This window comes from Tenebrio molitor, chromosome 5 (assembly GCF_963966145.1).
Source record: "Tenebrio molitor chromosome 5, icTenMoli1.1, whole genome shotgun sequence".
In the NCBI taxonomy this organism is placed as follows: Eukaryota; Metazoa; Arthropoda; class Insecta; order Coleoptera; family Tenebrionidae; genus Tenebrio; species Tenebrio molitor.
In genome coordinates, this window is record NC_091050.1 from 6,630,512 (window position 1) to 6,643,427 (window position 12,916).

Genomic DNA, 12,916 nt, shown 5'->3' on the forward strand with positions numbered 1-12,916 from the left:
TGTGTTAACCAGTTAACCAATTAGTAAATCCGTTCGCGCCTATAGCCCAATGCCAAATCACATGTTATTTTAAAAGTGCAAGTGGATGGTGTATCATGATGATGAAGGTCAGTTTCCTCGTGTAGATAATTGCAAATGTATTAAATCTAGTGCACAATTATGGAGAAGAATTCAAAGGGCAAAACCAGCATTCCTAGGACTAGATTTGACAGTTTTAACACCATCAATGAAAAACCGGTGGATGATATTTCCTTAGAAATATTCTACAGACCACATAGCATTTCGGCACTTGCTATATCAATATGCATCTTAATTTATTTCGCTTTTGTTAGGTGAGTTATAAAATCCAATCGTAGTATAGTACAGGTAAGGTTACGTTACATAAGAAATTTAAAAACCACCGGATGTTTTTTTAATTCCCACTTTAATTATCACATTTTGTGAAACATTTACCAGCTGTTAAATGATTAATGTATTTTTTGTACATTTTTGCTTATACGGTAATGTGTGGTTAACGGCGGTGCCGACATTTATCAGTGATCTTTGACATTAACGCATTTCGTCACAAGGATCTCAAAAATCTTTCAAATTGAATTATACAGGGTTATTATAAATGTTTCTAACATCTTAGGTGGCTGTGCGCTTTATTTAGGTGCGCCGCTACGCCAACTAGATATTACTGATATTAGATATAACCCTGTATAATTATAGAATCCCAAGTGCAGATACATATTTTTTTAGGTCCCTTAGGTATCAAAATGTAACAATAATAATACGTGATTAGTACCTTTGTACCTAATTTAATTTAAAACAACTTTAGAAGGTTGTAACTCTCGTTTTATAGTCTGTTAGGTACTATGTATAGCTCAATGTTTCACAAACATTGAATTGTAGACATCTAAATTGGTACAGTTTATAAAAAAAATTAAGAACAGTATTGTGCAGTGTGCATTGTCAGGGTAATTTTCCAAAATTTTATTTAACGGAAATTGTTAACAATTTTAAGAATACCTGAAAATATTTAATGTGCAAGCAAGCGTGTGTAAGTCACTTGAACAGATTTTTTTATGGCCATTCCAAGGTGAATTGTAGATTTCTTCCATTTTTTTAGATTGCATTTATGTTGTAATAGATATTATTACATATACCAATTTAAAGTAAACGCAATTACAATAGATTTTCAGATCTACTTATAATAACATCAGTAAAATTTAACCCAATCAAAAAGCTGTAATATTTCATTTTTAGCCAGTAACGATCAAATTTCAGCGATAATGCTGCACTAGTGCAATAATCGATAATTTGCACTAGTGCCAAACTGTTGCCAATAAATCACCTTAGACAACAATTCAGTGCAAATGTGATGATTGTCAACGACCGTATAAAAATTTAAAGAAAAACTAATTTTTAAACACAGAATTACGTTTATTTGTACATTCCATTTAAATTTTTCTCAGGAAATAGTCTGCCAAAATGTCCTCTCGTACGTCTCAAATTGTCTCATAATTTGACATGCACTCGGGTCAGTAGGTACTATTAATAATACATTGTCATATATGTATGTAATTATGTATTGTATTTTTTTATTATTATTATAAAAGAAAGTGCCCTGAAAGTTTTTTTTTTTATATTTTCCTATTTGGCTTCATGGTGGAAAAACAATGAATGCCGGCCATTGGTCCCTCCGCGAGTCATATTGCGTAAAACAAAACCCTTTCCCGATGTGTCGACGTTAATTAATTTAATGCGATAGGGTGACGAGTCATTTAAACTCAGTGGGACACGAAAGCCCCATAAAAACAACGCTAATACTTAAGCTTACAAAATGATGGTAAAACCGAAATCTTATAATTGACAGTCACCAACAAAGTGCTGTGAAGAAATACGGGAAACAAGAAATGATGAAATTACATGATAACCGAAAAAAAAATCAAATTTTTTTAAGCTATTAGATTACTAACTTTTATTGGCACACCTTATTTCATGAATTCATTTATGTTTGATTATAAAAATAAATGTAATACCACCTATCCAAAGATACACATAAATGTCAATACATATTACATATTTCCTTTAAAGTGGGAAACATTTTGAATGAGTATTTTCCAATTTGATGGATTTTTCTCAAGGAAATAAGTAAATAAATAACGCATAGAACCATTTAAAATCAAAATATAACGCTTGAATATTTCTGTAGTACGGGGATTTTGCTGGTCACGGCAGCATACCAAGCAAGACGTTTTAGATTCAATCGTATAAAGTGCATTGAAATGTCACTCAAAGTAAAACTTACGACGACGTTTTATTTTTAATCTAATCTCCTTGGAATAAATAACTTTGGCTAGCTTGACTGGTCCTTCAGTAACAAACAAATTTGTTATAAACTTATAACAAATGGGACACGTTTTCAACCATCATTAAACAAATTTTCTTTTCACTTTGTGCTTCTCCATCATTCTATCAGCAAGATAAGCACGATAAGTACATAAAGTTGACTCAAGTTGCAAAAAACCATTTGTCATTTGCAACAGCATTTTTTCAATATTTTGGAACCAAATAAAGGCACAAAGGGACCAGCAAATCATAGTTTAGATTGAATATTTTCCATGTAAGTACAGTTTTAAAGTAATTTCGAAGGATTAATGCCATAAAAATGCTGTTGCAACGGCAAAGTAGTTTTTTGCAACTTGAGTCAACTATAGTTTGAAAATTTGGACTCATCTTGCTTTTAGTGGTTAGAAGGTTATAAAAATATTTATCTAAATCGATAACTAAAAAAACTAAAAGTAACGGCAAATTATTAACTGGCAATTGGGACACTATAATATTTATCGCTGAAATATAGTTGCATCATGCTAAAACAAGTTTCAAGTCCAACAACTTATCGATGTTTTATTTACTCGTAGACAAATAAATTTAATAATTTATTTTTTAAGAGTATAGGACAGGGTATGTAACAAATTTTTCCTGAAACCGTCAAGAAAATCAAAATTTCAAAGCTATCTTGACGCTAAAGAAAGTTTATCTTTACCTGACTAGTACTGTAAAAGTATTACCTGACTCCTATTACAGTACTAGTACATGTAAAATGTAATGTGAGTAATAAATCTTGTAGGTACTAGGGCGGCCGCAGCATCGGCTACATTATAAGGAACGTCATTTTCTTCTTCGACCATGTCTAGTTTTTTTTTTTATCAAAACAATGAGAGCGTAAAATTTCTTAATGTGAGTTTGTGCTAACGAGAAAAAAAGTTCGTGTCTGTAAACAATGTTCTTAATTCTTTGTGTGTAAGTTTTCAGAGTTAACTAATATAATGATTTAAATGTAAAAAATTAAAATTAATTAAAACTAGTTTTTTAATAAGAAAATATTTACAATTTTTCATTTTTTTAAAGAATGTGACAACTTAAGTTGTGAAGCTATTTATTGTAAGCAAGCACAAGGTGACGCCAATAGTTAATACATATTTCTGATATTATAACTATACTCAAGATGAAAGTTTGTGCAGACACAGGATGTAATCACGTGTTATATTTGCTTAGACAACGAGAAAACCAAATCTTATCACATATTTTCTGATGATGATTTCTACTGATGTTTTAAATAAACAATCAAAATCTCTTAGATAAAGGTTATCAATTTAGGTAATTGCAGCGCCTAAATAAATATTTATTCATCACTACGTAAATCAAAGATTGCGATAATATACCGCGATATTTGAACATAGCCCATATGAACGTACAGTCGCGGACAGAAAAAAGTAGGACAAGTCTTATTTAGAAATTGAGTTGAGTAAACCGGGTTTACTATAATAAATAAATAAATATTTTAATAGTAAACATACTTACATTAGCGAAAAAACATTGTCCTATTTTTTTCTGTCCGCGACTGTAGGTTTATTATAAAAATTAATAATAATAATCTGATAAGAATCCGATTAGGAAGTCAATAGTAAAAAAAAAAAAACATTACAAAGATTTAACGAAACGAGTAACGTAGAAAACTTGTACAAATGAAAAAAAAAATTTTTTTAAATCTTTTATTAGATGTGGAACATCCCAAAACGTCCGTGCTGCAAGTGGCTTTAGGTCGTAAAATGTGCCAACGATCGATTGAAACTACATAATTTTAAAGCGAGGAAAATCCACGCAGTACATAAATTAAATGAATTAAAAAGCGTTGTTTTCTCTGATGAGACAACGTTTCTGAAATGGTGTAATTGTATCTACAATTATGTCTGATATTAATCATCGCTGGATGAAACATCTTCCATTCATATCATCGCATGGCTTGGTATTATCTCCCGTAATATCATAGGTCCATTTAACATTTAATAAACGGCGATTTAACGTGTAAAATATTTACAACTTTTATGAGAAAATATTAACTTCGTGCAAAAATAGATTTTGAGCGAGAAGCCGGCCATTTCCGGCTAAATCCCCCGATGGGAACCCTCTTGGCCCTTGACTTTTTCTTATACAGATATATATTTACAATTTTACAGACCAAAATGTAATGATTTAAAATAACGTAGGTACATATCGAAAATTAAATCAGAAATATTCCTTGAAACTAGTTATTTAAACAATACATCTTGTATCTTGTCTATAAAATTCGTTATTGTCCGGAAGTAAATGGGGAAGAGCATCTGGTATAATTTAAATTCTGAATTGACATTTTATTTTTATAAATTTGAAATACTGAATATTAATAACTGGAAAATTAAATATAAATTTTCTTACTAGTTATTGTGTTATTTATTCTTATTGCATTTCTTGCAAAGTATGCGAAAAGATCTATTTTAAGTGCAAAAATATTAGAAAATAATTGAATCGTTAGAATAAAATGTCATTTAACTATTTACAAAATTTTAATTTCCTCAATCAAACCGTTTTAATGAGAACTGATCAACATTACACCCGATTTTTTTTTCTGTAGATAAAATCAGCGAACATGTTACACTGCTTCAGAAAAATCCCAATTTGACCCATTCTGCCATTTAAAAATAAAATCAAGTTGGCCATGTATTTAAAAACTTGAAAACCAAATAAATCTTAAATTATTCAATAAGTAGTTTTTAATAGCATCTAAAATATCTGCAAGATTTCAGCATTCTTACTCAAACCGTTTTACCAGAACAACTCCATACATAACCCTGTGTAAGCAAAAATTATAAAAAACTGTTGATTTTATATACATTGTCAGCGGTTAATTTTTTGTGAGAGTTTATATAATTTGATGAATAAAAAAAAATAAGCGGCAGCAATTGTTCGTCATATTCTACTTTAAAATAAACTATAAAACATAAATAAAACAGTATAGGTTCCAGATGGGACAGTAACCTTCCTTGTTAGTCAAATATGTAATTATTTTTTGTAAAATATATTTATTCTTTCCAAAATTGTGTTTATATACTAACGCTTGTCAATATATTTTAGGAACACCGACAACATAGAAAACAACATATGGGCGGGAATGCAATGTTGTATTATTTTCTTCCTCATTATTTCCGTACTGGCATTTCCAAATGGACCGTTCACTCGACCCCATCCAGCACTTTGGCGAGTAGTTTTCGGCTTGAGCGTTCTCTACCTCCTCGGGTGTCTCTTTATTCTATTTCAAAATTATCAGACGGTCAAGAATATTTTGCTATGGTTCGACCCAAGCTTGAAGCACTTCCACATAGACATGGACAAAGAATACGGCGTCAACTGTTCGGACATCACCCTGGAGCGCATCTGGGGACACGTAGACGTGTTTGCATTGGGCCATTATTTAGGGTGGATGTTCAAAGCCATACTAATAAGACACATGGGCATTTTATGGGCGATCAGCTTCATGTGGGAGATCACAGAGATAGCTTTTGCCCATCTTCTACCCAACTTCATAGAATGCTGGTGGGACGCTTTGGTACTCGACGTGCTAGTATGCAACGGTTTTGGCATTTGGTGCGGACTGAAGATCTGTCAAATATTAGAGATGAGAGAGTACAAATGGGTGAGCATAAGAGACATACACTCGACAACAGGAAAAATTAAACGAGCAATGATGCAATTCACACCGGAGAGCTGGACGTCGGTTCGATGGTTAGACCCGAAATGTTCTTACATGCGTATTTTCGCTCTCTGTCAGCTGGTTTTGTTTTGGCAAATCTCAGAACTCAACACTTTTTTCTTAAAACACGTTTTCGAACTCCCAGCTTCGCACCCACTAGTCACAGCTAGGTTAATTCTGATTGGAGTTATCGTGGCGCCCTCTGTGCGACAGTATTATAGCTACGTCACAGACACCACGTGTAAGAGAGTCGGCACTCAGTGCTGGGTTTACGGATGCATAATGGTCTCGGAAGCTTTGATCTGCATCAAACATGGCAAGGAACTGTTCGAACGTACTCAAGCGATCAACATAATTTTGTGGCTGGTAGTACAATTGATTATATCGATATTCTGTGTGATCGGCTGCGTGATGTGGCACAAGTACGGACTGACTCGTGAAAATTCCAGAGACTTGAGTCCCGTCAAAAGTACGAATGTGTCTAAAGTTTTTTTTGAAAATAGTGACGGCTACAAAGAAGATTGAACACAAAAAAGACTGTTGATGTGATTATAAAATCGAATATCGTTTAATTGAGAGTTAGATAATTTTATTGTTTTTTTTATTACCTCTTGTTATTATCTAGTCACTTAGAGAATTTACATTGTAACATTTGCGAATGTTTTTAGTTTTTGTAGGTGAATATTCTTTTAGAGCTTTTGGCCATTCAAAAGGAACTTCCATGAGGCTGCTAGGCTTGATCGATCTTTAAACAGAAATATATTTTGAAGCTAAAACGTTCATTATTGATTTCGAATATTATTTATACAGTGATTGGGTACTAGGATGAACACTGTACCCTTGAGCTAATGTAAGAAATGTTTACATGGATGTAGTCAGTTAAAAATGTTAATTTTACGCTAACCATTCAAAGTTTTGATCAATTGTTAACCAAATATATATTTTAAGTAATAGTGTTCTTAACTGTTAAAAGCTCCAACTAGAATCATCTGAACTGAATACTTTTCAATTTCAAGGGCTTCGCCATTCCAAAAAATAATAATTTACATTGCCAATAAAAACACTTCGCTTTAGTTTACAGTAGTTAGTTTATGAAAACGTTTTGTGAAACAAGTTAAAAAGTTATTTTGATTTAAAGATTTGTTCAGATAACTTTTTCACAGCGTGGGTTTGTGAACACCCATACGTATGGTTCCTTATTATCTTAAAATCAACCCAGATGTTAGTTTTGTGGTAATTCTAAATACGTAAGTGTCATCTTTTATGTACAAAAGAAAATTGTACAAAACCAAAGATAAAATAAAAAGTTAAAAAACATTTTTTAATCTTATTACTAGTGGACCGAATGTGGACTAAGGCCGAAATGTAACGACTAAAACGACAACCTTAAATAAGCTAAATATTAAAGAAAAATTAAAATCCAGTAATTAAATGGAAATTATTGGGGAATTTTAAAACAACCAACTAACTAATCTAATGTTCTTGTTGAAAAATTAATTGGAAAAAACTGAAACACCGCACTCTTATTTAATACAAGTAATATTTAAGTATAAAAATAAAGCATATTATGAAGAAGTAAAAAAAATTACAAAAATCGTACAGACACGTGTGAAGTGGAAAAAAACGAAGGGTAAATCAAATTGTAAAATCTTTTGAACTTGATTGGCTACTGCCGTTTGTCTAAGTATAGTGGACACTCGAGAATTTGGAGGAAATTGTCCACATTTGAGAAGTAATTGTACAAAATTTGAAGTCCATGCATATTTACAGTTTGTGAAACTGTGTCAATAATTTTGCAAGTGCATAGTTGCTATTATAATAACTAATTATGTATGTTTCATATTTTTGCCAAAAATGTTCGTAATTACGTATCTTTATTAGTCTTACATCAAACTTATTTTTGTTGAAAAATGCAATTAACGCAATTTTTCTTTTGCAATTTGGGATGCACACGCAAAACTAAGCTGATAATTCAGATATGTTTTTTATTTAGAAGGTTTAGTATGTATTTAGGTACTATGGAGGATGGTGGGCAGTGATTATTTAAGAACATCACGTATAGATTTTCAGAAATATGTATGTAGGTACTAATAAGTAATAACGGGAAAGCGTCTAGTCGGATTAACATTAGTGCGGCTGTTTTTTGAAAAAATATCTTGGAACTTGGATAAAAGTAATAATAAAGGTGTTCACAATAGAGGGAATTTTCAAGTTTCGGAGAAAGAAATTAGTGTCCATTACCGTAATAGAGAGTGTCCTTATTAGAGGAGTTTCTATAACGTGTTCTTATGGGAAAATGCCAGGACTGATAAAAAAGTGCTCACTAAGAGGGAGCTTATATACTTTGTAAGCAAAAGATCTTGAGCCACAGCTGTGTTTACTTGCGATGAAAACTTGTGATAGTTCTATTTAAATAATTATCTCGATTTAGATTCTGTTTTTATAAAAGTTTATAAAAAAAAAAATGTGTTAGTCGTCAAAATAATAAAATCGTCACTTTGTTAATAACTTCACTATTATAGCTACGAATTTTTTTCTGCGCATAGTAGGTACGCATACCTGCAATTTTTTCCGGAAAAGTTAATTCTTTTTAACGTAAAAATTACTTGGCAGAAAACACTAATTAATGCAAAAATCCTGTTGCGGAAATCGTAAAACAAATTTCCGTTACAAGGATCAAATTCTCACCATATAAACCAGCAACAGGTGTGTGCGAAAATTCAACTGTCTACTGTCCGCACATTCTCCCGCCATTTCACATTACAGAGTTGACAGAATTTTTATAAATGGTAGTGCCCTAATCACTTTCAACGACATAAAATTTGAATAATGAAAATGATCCGCTGTAATGATAAAACTGATTAATGATCGGTCGTGCCAAGTGAGTGTACCTATACCAAAATAACCTTGGAACAATATTTAAATTATGAAATATACCATTATTAATTTATCAGTGATCGAGTTTTAAACTATTAAAAATTAAAATGACACTTTGAATCTACTAATTTGAAATACTGACGCTTATATTGTTTTAAAGAAAGATGGTTTACGTCACTTGACGTTCGCTGAGTGTGGCAGTTTTTAATCGTGATAAGCATGGTTTTCCACGATGATAAAAAAAGTAATTAAAAATGAAAAGTATTTAACTAGGGAAGTGTAAATTTGTCGAGCCGTCATTCGCAATTTCGCCAGTAGTAAAATTTTATTGCTAAAATGGAAAATATGAGGTGCAAGCATCGTTGCATATACCTCCGATAGGCATAATAGTGATGGCACTAATTTCGCCAAGGTTCGGTGCAAAGGCGGTGGGCGTAACCATGCAACACACCCTCGCGGGACTGCCCCCGCAGGGGACGTTGGCACATGTATCCTCGGTTAGCAACCTCAGAGACGCGCTTGTTGGCCGTGCTGCTGCGTGATGCACTCGAACACAATTTAGTCGTTTGCTTATTTGGTCGAACGTTCCGAGGACTGTTATCGCAGCAAGATGAAAAAGATGAATTTTTCTGATCGATTTTGGGTGGATTATCGAAGGCTGGTGCGACAAGAGCGTGTACCAAATCGGGGGACAAGCCCATCAACAGGGTCAACTGAACATGGGGGGAGTGGAGGGACGGCGTATTTGAGACGGCTGACGCCCCTTAGCCCTCGGCTGTTGGTTTACGGGCCGGATATCAGCTGGCGTTTACCCCAAACTAGGCAGTGGCGTGGCCGAAGATATTTTCGCCGGATCCGCATGTTTTTTTTAATTAAATTAAAATTATAATTTTCTATTTTTAATGCTTATTCTTAAGGCTAGTGAGACTTGTAGTAAATATGTTGCAAAAGTTTAATAAATAATTATGTTTTTAATATTTTTATTGTTTTCTCGAAGAAGAATATTTTATCCAATATTTATTTTGAAAGTTGGCGTTGAAGAGTCGATTGTGAACGCACCACTCGTGGAAAAACACAAACAATGGTAAAATTTTAACAGCTGATCCGTAATCCGTAGTGTGTTCACAATCAACTCTTCAACGACAACTTTGATCGGAAATTTAAATGAACATCCGATCATACAACCGTATGAAATGTCAGAAATAGAAACCTCATTCGGAAATTTTTAAAGACATGAAATGAAGGATTTACAGTATCTAAGATAGGGTTCAGTTCTATCTGTCCACTAGATAAAAAATAAAGTCGGCAGAGTTCCTTCTAGTAGGTATACCTATCTTCGGTGTCACATGATCGGCGGTTTTGCTTTAAATTTGATCGCCGCAGTTACAAACAATCAAATCTAATATGTTACTTATTACAGTTATATCTGTATACATAGGTACTTTAATTGTGTAGGTATAGTTGCGTTTTATATAAAAAATGCTTCTGATTTTTTATGTTTGCACATGGTCACATTTGATGTTTTTGACATTTGACATACCTTGACAGTTTTCCCCCAAAACATTATTTAAACGACACAATTTTGTAAAATGTACGCTATAGAATGGACAGTAGTAATGACTTACATACCTACTTTTGAAAAAAAAACTGGTTTAAATGTTATTGTGAAATTTTGTTGGAAAAATTGTTTTTTTATAAATAATCTGGATAAATAAACTAAAGTTATCTTTTCCCTGAAGCATAGATTGGTTACTTTCTAGCGTTTCTATAGCAACGCTTGATTTAACCGGACAGTTAGTTATTGGGTCGTTTCAGTAACCGGACATAAATCTTAGGTTTTTACACGAGTGGTGCGTTCACAGTCGACTCTTCAACGCCTACTTTGAGGTGAAATTTAAAAAAACACCAGATATCTTTCATTGTCTTGTTTTGTTACATTTGTATTTATACGAACATGATGTTGGTAATTACATATGACTGATAGTTTCCGTCTTTTTGTTAGGTAATTTTTCGGAAAACAACTAGTACCGGGTGATCAAGAAGGACTGTTTAAGTTGGCAGTACAATTAAGAAAATTTTTTAATTCGGTTATTTATAACACTGCAACCGGATATGTTTTGTTGGTTTATTTGACAAATATCTGATGTAGGTATAGCATTAATAACGACAAGCCATCAACAACCGAAAGTTACTCCTGTTATACGATTTAAAATACAATTCAGTGTTACCAACTTAAACAGTCCTATTTGATCACCCCGTAGAATGAATAGTGTTTAATATGCAAATTAATTTATTACGTAATACATATTTTATACAATTAAAAAATATTCAAACCTGTAGTCGGTACTCGTAATTTATGTTGCCATTTATGATAGACTCAAGTAAAATTTGGAATTAAATGCTATTTCAGGAAGTTTTCAGTCGGATTTCTAGTAAGCTATCAAGTTAATAACATAAATAAATAGTTCAACGATTTTCTGGACGTCTAGAACTCTATAATCTTTCTTCTTACAATCATACTGTACATAAACTGATAAATACTGTTATTGTTGAATTTGTAGGCAAACACGCTCAATTAGTTTGTTTCGTTTGCATCCCTAAGCAATAACAAACGATTTTCTTCATTCGTGTGCAATTATATTACCTACATATTTGCAACTACAGCTGTACCTAATAGCCAAAAGTCAAACTTTTCGACATTCATGCGTTCAAAATTCCTTAAAAAAATTATAGAATATTTTGTGTACCTACATACCTAAATAGTTACCGTTTAGTGGTGTTTGTATTCTCGTATTGATGATATTTCAAATCTGCAATAATTTATAGATAAAGATTACATACGTAAAGAAAGACATTTACATATTATTTGTTGAATACAAAAAACTGTTTCTTTTATTTGTCTACTACTATTATGTTCTAGTCTTGTCTAATATGTTATAACAAAGTAGATATTTTGTTTTATTCTTAATAACTTTAACAAGTTTCTTGACATTTAAAAACAGTATATATATATAGGTACTTTTAACGGTTGGATGAATTTTATTTAATTTTTTTATTTTATTTCAGTATAAAATACATAATAAAAAATTATGTAATTGATAGTACATTTTGTTGTGCAGTTTCTTCTTGAATATTTGTTATAGATGCACAAAACGTACGTACTTTATAAACTTTATATACAAAGTAGGTAATTAAGATCGGATTGAAAGAAAATTATTCAAAATCAAGGTTTAGAATAATTTTCTTCAAAGACTACTGATGGCAGTTTACAGTTTTACACAAATTGTTGGATTCCACATGAACAATATAATCTTATCGACATCGCCATCATCATATTCAAGCATTGGAGTATTTGAAAGCGTTCAAAAATATTTCCTTTTTTGCCAATGAAATAAGAGAAGTCAATGAACGATCTTTAGAGTACTAGTTCATTTCTTTCGTTTTGTTGCACAATAGTCCGCGAATAATTTCGTGGTTTTTCCTGAATTTAGTATAACTCAGATAGCAATAGCTAGTAAGAATTTTTACAATCGAAATAAATTGATATAATTTAGGTAGAATAGTCACTCTAAATCTAAAAGATACCAGGATTTGTGCAATGCTTATGAATGAAGCGAAACGTTTAAATCGTTCTTACGTGTATTTGTAATTGTTTTATTCGTTTATTTATTGTTTTATTGATTTAGGGACAGGTATATTTCATCGAAGAATGTTATTAATTAAATTTCGAAACACTTTTAATTAGCACTAAATTTTTTTAGCAAAATTGTAACATACATATACCTATGTACAGCTCCCAGATAATAAACATTATTTATAAACTTCAATTATTTTAATCATAAATTTCCACCTACATGAACAAAAATTATTAAACAGTTTTCTTTACAATTTGGTAAACGTCGTGGAGCTGCTTCGGCGGCAAAATGTTTCTGAAAGACTGCGATAAATCGACTTGGACTAATTTTTTTTTTCACTACTAGTCTG

The 12,916-nt window shown here is 32.0% G+C and overlaps 1 protein-coding gene across 1 annotated transcript; it reads left to right on the plus strand.

Moving 5' to 3' along the window:
- Positions 1-4: 4 nt before the first annotated feature.
- Pss (phosphatidylserine synthase 1 homolog l(3)77CDf) lies at positions 5-7,372 on the plus strand. The gene is made up of 2 exons (XM_069048836.1): positions 5-332; positions 5,440-7,372. Exons 1-2 carry the CDS (start codon positions 160-162, stop codon positions 6,578-6,580), a joined length of 1,314 nt encoding a protein of 437 aa, XP_068904937.1. The 5' UTR covers positions 5-159; the 3' UTR covers positions 6,581-7,372.
- The last annotated feature ends 5,544 nt before the right edge of the window (positions 7,373-12,916 follow it).